The following is a 16,701-nucleotide window of genomic DNA, read 5'->3' on the forward strand; positions in this document are numbered from 1 at the left end:
CTGAAATCGCTATTGACTGCTACTATTGCAAACGCCCCAATGTGAGGTGCATATCCCATGCTTTGGGGACTCGTTCGTTCAGAATTATTGAGGTTTTTCTACATTTTGACCGAAAGCAGAGGTTTTTGTAAAATCTCATATGGGAGCACCTTCATAATTTTAATACCCCTCTGGCTGGGTGAAGGGGTATTAAAAAGAACCTTCAGCTGCAACTCCTGAACATTTAACTAGATCCAATGAGATGTCGAATAGAATCACAGATGTGGCAGTGCACATTTTGACAGCATCCCTACAGAACCGTCTCTCTGTCCAGCATTAACAACCGAAGACTTATTTTCCCCACGACTTAACTCTGCAGGCAGCAGAGGAAAAATTAAATCCAGGAGATTTACTGACAGTGAGACCTATGATAAAGCACAATGTAATTTATTCAGGGACGGGAGGCAAAGCGAAGGATTTCGTGCCCCTGGGGTCCTTTTCATCTAGGATTTCCAGAACTGGTGCAAGCACGTTCTGCTCTCCCCGCCAAACAAAAACCCACCAGAGAGCCAGTGTGGTTGGTACTGGACTATGACTTGGGAGACCAGGGTTCAAATTCTCCACTTGGCTACCAAGTTCAACCTTGGGCCAGTCACTGCCTCCCAGTCTAGCCTACCTCACCAAGGTTGTTGTGAGGAGGGGGAAAACCATGTACAACACCAGCCAGGGCTCCTTGGAGGAAAAGGTGGGATACGCATGCAATAAACGAAGAAACAAACAAATTCCACAAGTTTAGCAACCCAGCGCAGGATTCCAGGAGGCATCATAAGCAAACAAACAAATGGGCGACTTCGCAAGGGAGTGTGATGTCCATCTGTTCCCCACAAATAAAATAATTGGTTGCTGCATGTGGAACCTCTCCTGGCACACATTCAACATGACTTTAAAAATAGAAACTTTGGAGTAATCCATAAACAGGAGTCCACAGGAATTTTTCAGCAGGGGAGGAGGAATAAAACACTGGAAGAGGGAGATCAGGCTACTTAAGTCTTTTTTTATTTAAGGCAGCTGAGAGTCTGGGGGTTTGGGGGTCATCATAGGGGTGGTAGGGAAAGGAATTCCCCCACTCAGCGGACACCCATGGGCATATGCACTAAGAGAAGCAGAGGAGGAACTTGGGAGGGAAACATCCCAATTCCACGAAGCAGGGAAAGCATCAGTTTGGGACGGAAGGAATTTGCGCCGTGGGGAGCTGCGCACATGACAGAGTGTGCGCATGTGATTGATGTGCGGACGCCTTGCCAGAGGGAAAGCATGCTTTCAGACACACACACACACACACACACACACACAGACACAGACACATCAAAAAGCAAGCAGGTTGCAAATATCTCTCCCTCGCCAGCTATTATCTTTGCTTGCTCAGATGCCCCTTTCGCAAGCCAAACCCCTTGTTTATCTTCTCCTTCGCACACACGTAAATTCCTGTTGCTTTAAGCTGCTCCGGCTCTTAATTAAGGAGGAGCAGATGGCCGGCTCTTTGCCGCTTCCTCGCTAATGAGTCATTAGCCCTCTGCGCTGCTGTAGCAGCACCCGGGTGCCACTCTGCACCACTCGCTGCCCGCTCCCTATGCGCTTTCTCTCCCCGCTAATGAATCTGCCGCCCGCCCCCCCCCAAATACCCCAGCAGCTCAATGCCCCTTGCTGGTGCCCCACTAAATTCATAAAATCATAGAACGGAAGAGTTGGAAGGGACCCCAGGTTTCATCTAGACCAACCCCCTGCAATGCAGGGGTCTCAACTAAGGTATCTATGACAGATGGCCATCCAAACTCTGCTTTATATATATATAATAATAATATTTATTGAAACACAAAAAATTTTTAGAATTACACAGAAAAAAACATTACAAAAAAGAGAAAAGAGAAAAACACAAAAAGAAAAAGAAAAAAATAAAACCATCACTTTCAAATTTCCGTTACCTTCTTTCCATGACCTCCTCCTCCTCCCATCTCTTGTATCTTAATTAATAATTGTCACAGCAAATCCTTTCCATAATTCATGATATTTTATCATTACGTTGCCTTACTCTCTTGTCATCTTGTCTTATAAAGACGACCTTAGAGCTTAAAACTTTAATCTTTTTTACCAACTTCTCATAACCACTACCCTTTTGCCATTTTTACAAGAGCCAAGTAATTTCATCTCAACATTTTCCCAAAATTCACAAAACATTTCTAATAGTAATAATATAAAAAAGATACAATAAAATAAAAGCAATCCAATCTTCTTCCAGCGTCCGTCCCCCCCCCCCCGGTCCCGGGATTGTCAGTCTTTCTTTTGTCCCATTAGTCTGGCACATTAACCTGGTGCTCTTATGTCCGAGGCCTCATCCAAACTCTGCTTAAACACCTCCAAGGAAGGAGAGACCACCACCTCCCAAGGGAGACTGTTCCACTGTCGAAGGGCTCTTACTGCCAGAACGTTCTTCCTGATGTTTAGTCGGAAACTCCCTTCTCGTCACTTGAAGACATGGGTTCGGGTCCTACCCTCCAGATCAGGAGAAAACAAGCTCCTCCATGTGACAGCCCTTAAGGTTGTTTGCCCTTAAGGCAGGGGTCAGCTAACTTTTGCAGCAGGGGGCCGGTCCACTGTCCCTCAGACCTTGTGGGGGGGGCGCGGACTATATTTTGGAAAATAATAATAATGAACAAATTCCTATGGTCCACAAATAACCCAGAGAGGCATTTTAAATAAAAGGGCACATTCTGCTCATGTAAAAACACCAGGCAGGCCCCACAAATAACCCGGAGATCATTTTAAATAAAAGGACACATTCCACTCATGTAAAAACAAGCTGATTCCCGGACTGTCTGTGGGCCGGATTTAGAAGGCGATTGGGCCGGATCCGGCCCCCGGGCCTTAGTTTGCCTACCCATGCCTTAAGGTATTTGAGGATGGCTAGGACATCTCCTCTCAGTCTCCTCTCTTCCAGGCTGAATATACATAAATTGCTTTGGAAGGAGAAAAACAACAATGAAGGACGCATCTGCACTTGTACAGCAACATCGGGAGACCCAAGGTTGAGAAAGGCTGGGCTAGAGTGTCGGATTAGGCAAGGGAGTGGCTAGAACCACCCCTCAGGTTGGTCCCAGGTACGGAGCTCAATAAGAAACTCAACCAAGATTCCTACAAGACCCTTATATTAACTTTACTACAGTAAAGTGAGCACACGTTTAACACTTATACACAAACAGCTTAAAGGTAAAGGTAAAGGGACCCCTAACCATTAGGTCCAGTCATGACCGACTTTGGGGTTGCGTGCTCATCTCGCTCTATAGGCCGAGGGAGCCAGCGTCTGTCCACAGACAGCTTCTGGGTCATGTGGCCAGCATGACTAAGCCGCTTCTGGCGAACCAGAGCAGCGCACGGAAACGCCGTTTACCTTCCGTTTTGAGTGTTACGCTGAGATCTGTCTGTTTTTGCTATTTATTTTGTGTTTCTGTTTTTGTGGCTCTTTTTGTTTTGTTTTTGTGACTGTGTGGAACCCAATTCAGCTACTGACTGACTGATTGATTGTGTGACTGCAGCACATTGTTTATTGCTTTCATTTTATGGATAAGTGGTCTCGTTGCTGTTTTAGGGGTTGTTTTTAAAAGTCTGGAGTGGATTAATCCATTTTGCACTACTTTCTATGGGAAAACACACCTTGGTTTTGGAACGCTTTGGTTTTGGAACGGACTTCCGGAACGGATTAAGTTTGAGAACCAAGGTACCACTGTAAAAGAGTATTGTGCACACTGTGTGGCTGTTTGCTTAGAGAACCTTGTTCAGCTGAAAAGGAATTGGTGCATGTACAAAATAATCGCAATAATCTTCCAGCTCCATCAGCACCCCCTCCCCATCCCAGAGGGACAGACACCACCCAGGCCCTCCACCACCAGCCGTTCCGGAGTCTTTGCCACGCTCTCAAAGGGCATTCCAGCCAGTTGCTTACATGTTTCAGCTCGAAAAGCACCTTCCGCGTCAAATCGATCCGTTTCCTGTTTACATGTTTCACGGCCACGAGGTTCCCCTGAAAGCAGACGCAGAAATCAGGGAGGAGGAGAGAGGGAATCGTGCTGCTGAGGTTGCAAGAGGAAAGAAGAACGGCCAGTTCGGCTGCTTTGCAAGGGAGCCGTCCGCCTTCCCATCGACTCATCTACCTGGGCCAGCTCAATGGTTAACCTCAGAAAGATGAGCCTGTTTGAGAAGGCCAGTGGAGGCTCACCATAGTCCAGCAGCCTATATGCCCCAAAGAACCTAGGGGTCCAGATAGACTGCCTCTGGACCTGGAGGCTCCATATAATAATAATAATAATAATAATAATAATAATATATTATTTATACCCCGCCCATCTGGCTGGGCTTCCCCAGCCACTCTGGGCAGCTTCCCAAAAAATATTAAAATACCGTAATACACCAAACATTAAAAGCCTCCCTAAACAGGGCTGCCTTCAGATGTCTTCTAAAAGTCTGGTAGTTATTCTTCTCTTTGACATCTGGTGGGAGGGTGTTCCACAGGGCGGGCACCACTACCGAGAAGGCCCTCTGCCGGGTTCCCTGTAACTTGGCTTCTCGCAGTGAGGGAACTGCCAGAAGGCCCTCGGTGCTGGACCTCAGTGTCTGGGTAGAACGATGGGGGTGGAGACGCTCCTTCAGATATACTGGACCGAGGAGAGCCTGGCTGCTTGTTCAGTGTCCAGCATCATTTTCTCACAGATGCCAACCAGATGCCCCAGGGTTTCAGCTACTGGAACTCCAGCAGCTGGAATTCTGAAGAACTGCTGCCTCCAGCCGCCGAGGCAGACCACGGACATCGTGGCTAGTGGCCATTGATGACTTTATCCACCACGAGAGGAGCAAGAGGCGCTATGGCAGGGGTCAGCAAACTTTTCCAGCAGGGGGCCGGTCCACTGAATCTCAGACCTTGTTGGGGGCCGGACTATATTTCTGGGAGGGGAAATGAACGAATTCCTATGCCCCACAAATAACCCAGAGATGCATTTTAAATAAAATGACACATTCTACTCATGTAAAAACACGCTAATTCCTGGACCTCCCCCGGGCCGGATTTAGAAGGCGATTGGGCCGGATCCGGCCCCCGGGCCTTAGTTTGCCTACCCATGCGCTATGGGTTGGCCCTGCCTGGTCCACAAGACCTGCAATAAACATTGGCGTGTCCTGTCTTCCAATAAGGACAGACTTTTCTTTCCAAGGTTTACCTTATAATAAGCTGTCTTGGCATAAACCTGGAACTGTCCCTCTGTGGTGAGAAGGGAGCCATAGTTCGAGCCTCTCTGAGGAAGGAAAGCAGAGAGGGAACGTCTGGCGGCAGAGCAAAAACAAAACAAAACACCTCCCCACCCACACCCCAGATCTTCATTTGCTGAACAAGCGCAGTCTGAACAGCATTGAAACCTACAAATCTGAACATTTCAGGTGTGAGGATCCGAATTCCCAGAGTGGTTTATCCACCAACCCGTCTCGGTGGGGATCTCTGGGAGTTGCAGCTCTGCAAGGGGAATTAGGGGAGGGAGGTTCTCCTGATAACTCTCGGGGCCTTTAACAAATGAGAGTTCCCAGAATCCTTTGGGGAAAACCATGATTGTTTAAAGCGGCACCAAAGTGGTTGAAGCAGAGCGCAGAGGCTGCATGGTGCAGTGGTTAGTGCTGGAGGAAGACCTGGGAAAAGACCAGGGTTCACATCTCCACTCAGTCATGAAGTTCTCAGCCTAACCTGCCTGGAAGGGTTGTTGTGAGATGGGGAAGAGAACCATGAACGCTGCCGTGAACTCCTTGGAGGAAACGGCGGGATATAAATGAAATTAATAATAATAATAATAATAATAATAATAATAATAATAATAATAATAATAATAATTTATTTATACCCCACCCATGTGGGTGGGTTTCCCCAGCCACTCTGGGCGGCTTCCAACAAAATATTAAAATACAATAGTGCATCAAACATTAAAAGTTTCCCTAAACAGGGCTGCCTTCAGATGTCTTCTAAAAGTCTGGTAGATGTTTTTCTCTTTGACATATACCGTATTTTTCCATGTATAAGACGCCCCCTATTTTTGGGGACTCCAAATTAAGAAAACACCCCCTCAGCACTACCCGTTTTAAACCTAATTTTCTGGTTAAAAAAACCTAGTCTTATACACAGAAAAATATGGTAAATAATATTGGTTAGAAACAAGAGGAAGGGGGTTCTGGAAGACGGATGGGACCTGGGGATAGCTCAGTCGGTAAAGCATGAGACTCTTAATCCCAGGGTCTTGGGTTCAAGCCCCACACTGTGCAAAAGATTTTGACATTGCAGGGGGTTGGACTAGATGGCCCTCGTGCTCCCTTCCGACTCTACGTTTCTAGGGTTCGATGACTCACCAGGGAGAGAGTGAGTTTGCTCCCCATGCTGCGGAGGTTCTTCTCCAAGTTGCTGGACTGGACGTCCTCCCATTGCACCCGCCACAGCTCAGAGGCCAGCTCCTTCTCCAGCTTCAGTTTCCTGGGAGGGGAGGCGAGGGCAGCGGAAGAGGTCAGGGCTCACAGACTTCTGGCCTGGCAAGCTTCCCACCCACCCTGCTGCCTCCTTCCTCTTTTATCACTACAAATGCACAATCGCAAACGTATCGCCTCGCAAAACTGCGTTCTTTATCTGAGGTCCTGCTCCGTGGGCCCTCTCCCATGGTGGCGACACAAGTAATAATAATAATAATAATAATAATAATAATAATAATAATAATAATAATTTATTATTTATACCCCGCCCATCTGGCTGGGTTTCCCCAGCCACTCTGGGCAGCTTCCAACAGAATATTAAAATTCAATAATCTATTAAACATTCAAAGCTTCCTTAAACAGGGCTGCCTTCAGGTGTCTTCTAAAAGAACAGGCCTTCTTGGTGGTGGCTCCCTGTTTAGGGAATGCTCTCCCCAGGGAAGCACGCCTGGAGCCATCACTATCTGTTTTAGGTGCCAGGGGGGAATTCATATTCACCCAGATCTTAATTTTCTGCTGTGCGGTGGGCTTGCCACTTATAAAGGTAAAGGTAAAGGGACCCCTGACCATTAGGTCCTGTCGTGGCCGACTCTGGGGTTGCGGCGCTCATCTCACTTTACTGGCCGAGGGAGCTGGCGTACAGCTTCTGGGTCATGTGGCCAGCATGACTAAGCCGCTTCTGGCGAACCAGAGCAGCGCACGGAAACACAGTTTACCTTCCTGCTGGAGCAGTACCTATTTATCTACTTGCACTTTGACGTGCTTTCGAACTGCTAGGTTGGCAGGAGCAGGGACCGAGCAATGGGAGCTCACCCCGTCATGGGGATTCGAACCGCCGACCTTCTGATCGGCAAGTTCTAGGCTCTGTGGTTTAACCCACAGCGCCACCCACGTGCACACACACAAATTCCTATGTATTAGGTTGGCTTATCCTTGTTTTCCATGAGTTCCATTTTTAGGAACTGCCTTACTTTTTATGTTTGCGAGTTGTCAGACACAGAGGACAAAACAAGTTAGAAGGGGAATAGGCAGCAGGTGGCATCCATCTAAGTTTTACTTACACAAATTGCAATTAATGGAGCTGAGTTAGCCATGTTAATTGATTTAAGTGGGTCTACTCTGAGTAGGACTAGCCCCCCGGATACAACTCATTACTTTCAAGCAGGGCCTGTGTCAAGTAGCTGGCCAGCAGACAAACAGGACACCAGGTCGAATCCAGCAGGGCCGTTCTTACTTTTGGCAGCACCTGTCCACAAACTCCGCCCAGCCACTCACCTGTACACAAAGAAAGCTGTGACAATGATGACGGACAGGACCAAGGTCATCGTGAGGGACAGGATCTCCAGCAGAGAGAAGGAGGCTGTAGCCAAGAGAAGGAAATGAAGGGAGGGGGAAGGACAACCATTAGCCAGCCATTTCCCCTTAAATCTAGGGAGGAGAGCCTTTTCCTAAAGCCTGAGGGCCGGATATTTTCTTCTGAGCAGCCTTCCAAGGGCCACATGCTTGGCTTCTGAAAAACAGGGGGTCCTTAGCTAATTGGGAACCACTGGGTTAAGCCCAACTGGATCCCCACACAGCCAGTAGAAGAAGCCTTCTTGGGATCGCCTCCAGTACATAGCTGTCAAGTGTCCCTTATTTGAAGGGACAGTCCCTTATTCCAGCACCATGTCCCGCTGCTGTCCCTTATTGATGGATGTCCCTTAAATGTCCCTTAAATGATGTCCCTTAAATTTCAAAGGAAGCAGCTCCTCTCCCTCCCTCCCTGCTGGCCAGGGAGGAGGGAGGCTCCAACTGTCTTGCTCACCCAATAAGAAGTCTAAGAACGGCTGGGGGGTGGAGCTTGCATGCCTTGTGTGTGGCTAGTTAATGCAAGCTGAGGGGGTTTTTGAATGCTGGGCGCCATTTTGTTGCACGTGCTGCTGCAAACTTTGCAGTGCAAAGCCAGGCCGGGGAGCCATCTTAAGTTGAGGCTGCATAGGCCTTGTGGTGCATGTGATTCAGATTCTATTCAGTTGAACCTCTGGTTACAAAGTTGGTTGGACAGTGTTCTCGAAGCTACCAGCATGAGTTTGACCAGACTGCAGGAGGACAGGAAGACTGGAGTGCCTGGAACAGGTGAGGCTGCAGGTCCCTTATTTTCAAGGCTGCTGGTCCCTTATTTTCAAGGCTGCTGGTCCCTTATTTTCAAATCTGTAAGTTGACAGCTATGCTCAAGTACCTTTTTGGCAGGCTGGGTTGGTGTTCTCGAAACCACAGAAGGGCACATCCCTCGGGATGCCGTTTCCTGGCCAATGGATATCCTTTCCTGGAACCATCTTGATCTTCTTGGTGATCCCGTTGTAAGTGGCGACGATCTGTGGGAAGAAAGGGGTTGTGTGGGGGAGGGGTGGAGAGAAGGGAGGAGAGAAGGAGATGGAGGCAGGGTACCATTTTCCCTCCTTGGTGAGGATGAGGAGCCCGAGGGACCCATTCCTTTCTGGGAACCATGTTGGGGGCCGCACAGCAGTGGTGGGGGAGGAGCCAGGAGTAAAAGGGGGCAGAGCCACAAACGCAACTTTTGCCTTTGGACAGTGGGCTGGTTTCTACACACACACACACACAGACACACACACAAATACACAAGCACACACACACATCAAGAAGAGGTAGACTTCAAGGAGGAGTGGAACCCTTTTGTTGAATATTTAAAGAATTATTGTAAACATGTTAAAACGTACGTAGGTGTTATGTACTGAGTTGAATAGGATCCAAAATGCAGCAATCTGATTGGTCCTAGAACAATAGGATCCAGAATGCAGCAGTCTGATTGGTCCACCCAATCCAGTTCCAGGTGGAAGTGAATCTGCAACCTGATTGGCCTACAGGAGAATCCTGGAACTAGCCAATCACGTGGGGCCCATTGTGTAAATAATGTATATAAAGCAGACATTCTGGGGGAACGTCCATTCCTCCTCACCACTATGAGCTGAAATCCACTCTCGACTCTGAGTATATTTCAGTAGGATTTGAATGAATAACAGCAATTGAATACTTGTTGGGGTACAGTGTGGAAAAGATAAAGTACAGAATATTTATAATATGCAGCAAATTTAGAAACTGCAGGGGAATCCACAGAGGGGTTTTGGGGAAGTCAAACGTGAAATGGATGTGTATTTGGAAGTACGTATCATCTTGGGAACTTTTGAAATTTAGAAAAAAAACTTCAAAACAAACTCAAACACACACACACACACACACACAAACACACACACACACACACACACACACACACACACACACACACACACCTCTGCATCCTCTATCCAGGCAAGCAAAGGGCCTGGTCAGAGTTGAAGGACAAATTCCAGAGAGGCAAAAGTACCTAAGGAGGGACTGCACAAAGCAGGAATGATAAAGGATGCAGCCTCCAGAGTTGGGTTGGGGAAGAGTCCTGGGGGCCAAATAAAGAGGCTGCAGGGCCACATTCGTTCCCCATGATGGAGGACCCCTGGGACGTGGGTTAAGGTCTTCAAGTCTGACAGGGTTGATGAGCTTCTTCACACAGCCTGCCCCACCAGTGGAACTCACTGCCACAAGGGCATGGTGACAATCACTGGTTTAAATGGCTCTGAAAAGGAGACGGGGGATTTCTGTGGGTGAGGGGTCTCATCACTGGCGCTTACCCATGATGCCCCCACGTTCAGGGAGGGGTCTACCTTTGAATACATGTTGTGGGGAGTGGAGAGAACAGACAGACAAGCAACAAAAGGAGCAAACCTCAAACTCCCCCTCTGTCGGGTTCATGTCCCAGAGGGAAAAATCCATCTCCCGGTCGCCGCTCTCGTCGATCTTCAGGGTCCCTGTGACCCCTGCCGAAAGAAGGAAGGAGAGGAGGAAAAACAGCAATCCCACACTGGTCCTTGAGGAGAGGTGAACATATCTGCCACACACATCTTAATGGGTCTACTCTGAGCACATCCTGACACATCCAACCTTTGTTCTAAAACCTTCACGTTTCTTCTGACTTGGTCTTTCTTTCAAAAGGAAAAGCACCAAGGCTGGATGGATGGGACTTCCTGGCTGCAGCAGGCAATGTGGTCGCACCCACGCCATACATTTAAACTATGTAGCTTCCCACAAAGGATGCTGGGAAGTGCAGTTCCCCTCTCGCAGAGCTACAATTCCCAGCACCCTACAAACTACAGCTCCCAGGATTCTTCCGGAGGAAGTCATGTGCTTTAAATGTATGAGGCTGTGTTTGACTACGTTCTACTCAGAGGAGACCCACTGAAATTAATGGCTCTACACAATAACATAAGGAGAGTCAGCTGGATCAGGGCAATGGCCCCTCTAGTCCGGCCATCCTGTTCTCACAGCAGCCCACCCGATGCCTACAGGAAACCCTTGAGCAGGATTGGACCACAAAAGCCCTCTCCCCTCCTGTGGTTTCCAGTAACTGGAATTCAGAAACATTCCTGCCTTTGACCACGGATCTCCTCCATGGATTTCTCCAATCCTCTTTTAAAGCCGTCCAGGCTGGTGGCTATCCTGACTACATCTTGTGGCAGCGAGTTCCACAGCTCAGCTATGTGCTGCACTGAGAAGGATTTTTTTTCATCCACCCTGAATCTTTAACAGGAGATGGCGGGGATCGAACCTGCGACCCCATGCGAAATGGGAGTTCTACCGCTGAACTACAGTCCCTGCCCAGCAACCATTTTTTTGTGGCATAACAGTTAGTTAGAGCAGGGTTTCCTAAACTTGGGCCTCTGGCTGTTTTTGGACTACAATTCCCATCCTCCCTGATCCACTTGTCCTCCTAGCTAGGAATGATGGGAGCTGTAGTCCAACAACAGCTGGAGACCCAAGTTTAGACCAGGACCTGGGAGAGGTCAGGGTTTGAATCCCCAACTCAGCCACGAAACTCACCTTGGAGGCAAGTCCCTTCCTCTCAGCCAAGTCTACCTCACACGGTTGTTGGGAGGACAAAAAAAGGGGAGAAACATTAAACAAAAAAACCCAACAGCACGAAACCTGGGAGGGATGAGAGGTACTGACCATAAAAAGTCCGATTCTGCATCTGGCGAGTGGTCAAGGTGGCGTTGGAGAAGGATCCCTCCTGCTCTAGCATCTCACTGGCTGCTTGAGCGTAGAGCATCACCCCGTCGTGAAAGGCAGCAGCGATGAAGTTTTTCTGGAAAGAAAGTTAGATTTGCCTCTGCGCCACTCAGCCAGGGGGGCAGGAACAGGGCGGGTGCCACCAGACCAGGAGGGAGTCCTTTCCGGCCACAGCACCAACTTCAGAATGCCAACTCATCGGCGAGGTTAGAATCAATGGGGCACGTACCTCCGCTCACTGTGGGACCGTGGTATTTGGGTCAAAAGATTTGGGGGGTTCGGTTTATAATAAACAGGGTGCCGGCGTGGTTTATAACAATGGAGAGCCAGTAACGGCCTAGTGCCAGGGTAGGCAAACGAAGGCCTGGGGGGCAGGATCCGGCCCGTGGACGTTCTGGGAATCAGTGTGTTTTTACATGAGTAGAATGTGTCCTTTTATTTAAAATGCATCTCTGGGTTATTTGTGAGGCCTGCCTGGTGTTTTTACATGAGCAGAATGTGTGCTTTTATTTAAAATGCATCTCTGGGCTATTTGTGGGGCATAGGAATTCGTTCATTTCCCCCCCCCCCCCAGGAAGAAGAAGAAGAAGAAGAGGAGGAGGAGGAGGAGGAGGAGTTTGGATTTGATATCCCGCCTTTCACTCCCTTTAAGGAGTCTCAAAGCGGCTCACACTCTCCTTTCCCTTCCTCCCCCACAACAAACACTCTGTGAGGTGAGTGGGGCTGAGAGGCTTCAAAGAAGTGTGACTAGCCCAAGGTCATCCAGCAGCTGCAGGTGGAGGAGCGGAGACGTGAACCCGGTTCCCCAGATTACGGGACTACCGCTCTTAACCACTACACCACACTGGCTCTCTCCCCAGAAAATATAGTCCGGCCCCCAACAAAGTCTGAGGGACAGTGGACCGGCCACCTGCTGAAAAAGCTTGCTGACCCCTGGCCTAGTGGTTAGAGTGCTGGAGTAGGACGTGGGAGGGAGCAAGGTGCGTAGCTCACGGGGCCTGGCCTACCTCACAGAGGATAAAATGGGGAGCGGAGATCCATGCAGCTAAACTGGGAGACATTTCTTGGCTTGTTTACCCAGAGGTCAAACCTGTTTACTACAACTTTGCTTCCCCTCTGAAATTGAGAGTCAGCGTTTCATCCCAGCCCGAGGGCCAAATCCCCTCCGGGGCAACTTTCTGGGGGCCGCATGCCTTCGGTGGATGGGCCAGAGGCGGAAGTGGGTGAGGGGGGAGGGCAGGGCAGGTGGGTCAATGGGTGCGACCATCACCTTCGTACAGAAATCTCTGAAACGTCCTGTTTTCACAAGGAACGCCAGTGCAGTGAGTCGCGGTTAGAGTGCTGGACTACGACCCAGGAGTGGCCAGGGTTCGAATCCTGCTTGGCTGCGTGAAGCTCGCTGGGTGTGACCTTGGGCGTGAAGATCTCTTAGAAGGGGAAGAAATGGAGGCAGTGAGAGATTTTACTTTCTTGGGCTCCAGATGGAGCACTGAAGATGGTAACAACAGTCACGAAATTAAAAGACGCCTGCTTCTTGGGAGAAAAGCAATGACAAACCTAGACAGCATCTTAAAAAGCAGAGACATTACCTTGCCAACTAAGGTCCGTATAGTTAAAGCTATGGTTTTCCCAGTAGTGATGTGTGGAAGTGAGAGCTGGACCATCAAGAAGGCTGATCACCAAAGAACTGATGCTTTTGAATTCTGGTGCTGGAGGAGACTCTTGAGAGTCCCATGGACTGCAAGAAGATCAAACCGATCCATTCTGAAGGAAATCAGCCCTGAGTGCTCACTGGAAGGACAGATCCTGAAGCTGAGGCTCCAAGACTTTGGCCACCTCATGAGAAGAGAAGACTCCCTGGAAAAGACCCTGATGTTGGGAAAGATGGAGGGCACAAGGAGAAGGGGACGACAGAGGACGAGATGGTTGGACAGTGTTCTCGAAGCTACCAGCATGAGTTTGACCAAACTGCGGGAGGCAGTGGAAGACAGGAGTGTCTGGCGTGCTCTGGTCCAGGGGGTCACCAAGAGTCGGACACGACTAAACGACTAAACAACAACAACAACAACAACTTCACAGGGCTGTTGTGAGGATGAAACGGGGAGGGGGAAACCACATGTGCCACCCCCTTGGAGGAAAAGGCAGAGCATTGATTTAAATAAATGAATAACAAAAACACGCGCCATTGCAAAATAATGGATTGCTAGTTGCCCTAAGTTGACCCTGTTAAATATTTCCAGTGAAGGCAATGATGCTCTGTTGTGGAAAGGAGACAAAAGCAGCAAAAGGCAGGCATTCCCAGTCAACGGGCCTCCTCCAGACCCTCTTTGCCTGTTGTGGGGAGCCAGGAAGGCAAATCTACCATCGCTGCTTCCTTACCAGCCCGTCTTCCATGGTGAAATTGAACTGCGCTTGAGCCCCTTCCTTGACCTCCTGCAGGAACGGCCTGTATTCCGGGTTGGTGGGCTCTGCGTACGTGATGATCATGACGGCCTGCGCAGAGGGCGAGAGGGAGGCGTGCGCTCAAAATCACTTGGAATCATCACAGAACAGTAGGGATCAACAATCACAGCTAAGGAACCCCCCTGACTGTCGGCCACCCAGCCTCTGTTTAATAACCTCCAACGAAGGAGAGTCCGCCACCATCTGTTCATCGTCAAACAGCTCTTGCCTTCAGTAAGTTCTCCCTAATGTTTAGTTGGAATCTCCTCTTGGAAGTTCGGAAACAGGGGGCGATGGGAACAGCCCTCCCTCTGTGATTCGCCCCCCAAAATCAGGTCCTTGGAGTTACACTGCTCCTGTCTATGGAGTTTCCACTTAGCTATTTTGCTTTATAGCAGTTGAGAGACCTTCATGAACATACCTTAAGCCCCTCGTTTTAAGAAACCCACCAGGGGTGGCAAAGCTGTGACCATCCAAGGTTGTGTCAAACTCAGTTATACTCAGAGTAGACCCCCTGAATTCCATGGGCCTAAGGTAGTCATGGCTGCTAATTTAAATGGGTTTAACGCTGGACGTAACAGTGGGCTTCAAAAAAAACAAAACTAGTTTGTATTCAGGATTTTCTTGTGTTACAAAAAAAAAAAACAACAAGGGAAAGTACATACGGTGTCTCCATTATTCAGCTCATAGAATCTTTTTCACAGTTTGTGAAAACCCTCTGTTTTTAAAGCCTTCTAAGCCAGGGGGGCAGAACCTGGGACCCAACTGCTGAAAGTGGCCCCCTAAGCCTCTCTACTTGGCCCTTGAAACGCTCTCCCCAGGCCACGGCCCTCACTCATTAGCTCTGCTGCATGTAAAGTTGGAAGGGACCCCTTGTGGCCATCTAGTCCAACCCTCTGAAATGCAGGAATCTCAGCTAAAGCATCCATGGCAGACGGTCACCCAACCTCTGCTTAGAAACCTCCAAGGAAAGAGTGTCCACCACTCCCGAGGGAGACCGTGTCCTCGAACTCAGGTCTTGCCTTTGTGAGAGGGCGGGTGTGTGTGTGTGTGTCTGCAAGTGTGTAGAAATTAGCTCTACCGAACCACAGGTGAAATTTCCACCTGTTGCCTTGCTCGCTTTCCCTGCTAGCCTTGCCCACCTGTGCCGTGCGGCCCTCGGAAGGTTTCCCAGACATAAATGTGGCCCTCAGATTGAAAACAAAGTTGTGTGTCTCCCAGCCACCAATCTAAGCCAACAGGCATCGAATCCTGCCCCTCTCCCCATAGATATTCAGGCCGGCTCTCAGCTCCCTGGGCTATTAATAGCCTATAACTTGCCCGCTACTCCGGGGGAATTATCTTGCTTCCTTCCTCTCACGCTGGAGAAAAGCAAAGCTGGCCAGGTCTGGCCAAAGTCATCGCCCTTCCCCTCCACCCGAAACCCCCCTCAGCGCCCCTCTCCTCCGACGGGATCTTGTGCGGGGAGGGAGGCCCAGTCCAAAAAGGCACGACAGGGACGCCGGGTGGGATTCGAACCCGGCACTCCAGGAGTTAAATGGGTGGGTGGGTGGCAGGAAGGAAGGAAGGAAGGAAGAATAAAGAATTTGCCAAGGCCCGAGAATACAATCCATCGCCTTCGTGCCCATAGGAAGTTGCCTCACGCAGACTGACCGTTGCTCCAGCTAGCGCAGGGTTACCTACACTGACTGGCAGCAGCTCACAGGGAGCTTTTCCCAGACCTACTTGGGGCCTCCTACACACAAAGCAGGAGCTATAGTTGTTCCCCTGATTTAAGTAAGGTTCTAGTCCTCATTGTTCGGAATAAACGCCTGGTTTCAAGCACTGCCTAAGACCGGCTGTAAGGCCCAAAGCCTGGCTTGCAAGATTCCTAACCAGGCTTGACCAACCCAGAAACTTCATTCTGAGGTGCAGATACGCACAACTCTTTTCTCTTTGGCAGGTTGAGAGGAGTTCCCTACCAGGACAGACTTTGCTCGTGTGCTCAAGACATCGATTCTATAAAACATATTTTGCTGCACTGTGCGAAATACGAGCAAGCCAGGGCTGAACTGATATTACCCTTGCTGGTATCTTTCCCAGGAAAATCAGAGGCTCACTGTGTCAGGTTCCTATTGGAAGACCGGACAAACGCTACAACATTAGCAGTGGCGAAGTTTTTATCGGTGGTTGCAAGAACCAATGATCCCTATCTTTAAGTCTGAATTTGTTTAACCTGGAGGTAGGCTGTCTGAATTGTGCATTGCTTTGTAACAATTTGTTGAGTCTCTGGACTGTAATAAAGATTGATTGATTAATTTTCTCTTGTAAGCAGGATACCGCCCGATCCGCAGCTCCCTTCTGTGCCTGAAGAGGGCGTCGTGATTCCCAAGCGCAGAACTGAGGCCTAGTAACTTGAGACCCCGGCAAGTTTTGACAATGGCCAACTCAGCTGCCAACCTCAGCCCGTCTCGGCCTCAGGGCAGCTTCCAAGTCCGTCACAAAGCCTCATTGTCATGCCCGTCCCTGATGCTCCCAAGGCGCTGGGATCCCCGCCAGGCACTCGCAGTTCCCCCACGGAAGCACAGCAACCTCCACAAGGCTTCCTCTGCCAGGTGTTCTTGGCACAATGGCCATGTTTCTCTCTTTCTCTCTCGG

At 49.3% G+C, this 16,701-nt stretch overlaps 1 protein-coding gene across 2 annotated transcripts in view; it reads right to left on the minus strand.

Annotated features, from left to right (window-relative positions):
• The window catches only part of NPR1 (natriuretic peptide receptor 1), a 62,076-nt gene that overhangs the window by 18,643 nt on the left and 26,732 nt on the right, over window positions 1-16,701 (minus strand). For both annotated transcript variants that reach the window (XM_083477010.1, XM_083477009.1), the window contains 8 exons: window positions 14,002-14,115; window positions 11,563-11,698; window positions 10,282-10,373; window positions 8,744-8,879; window positions 7,801-7,885; window positions 6,412-6,532; window positions 5,244-5,318; window positions 3,977-4,054 (listed from right to left, as the gene is read on the minus strand). In XM_083477010.1, coding sequence (XP_083333136.1) covers window positions 3,977-4,054; window positions 5,244-5,318; window positions 6,412-6,532; window positions 7,801-7,885; window positions 8,744-8,879; window positions 10,282-10,373; window positions 11,563-11,698; window positions 14,002-14,115 — 837 coding nt within the window. The remainder of the gene's footprint in view (window positions 1-3,976; window positions 4,055-5,243; window positions 5,319-6,411; window positions 6,533-7,800; window positions 7,886-8,743; window positions 8,880-10,281; window positions 10,374-11,562; window positions 11,699-14,001; window positions 14,116-16,701) is intronic.

This window comes from Podarcis liolepis (genome assembly GCF_965112155.1).
Source record: "Podarcis liolepis genome assembly, chromosome: 15".
Taxonomy (NCBI): domain Eukaryota; kingdom Metazoa; phylum Chordata; class Lepidosauria; order Squamata; family Lacertidae; genus Podarcis; species Podarcis liolepis.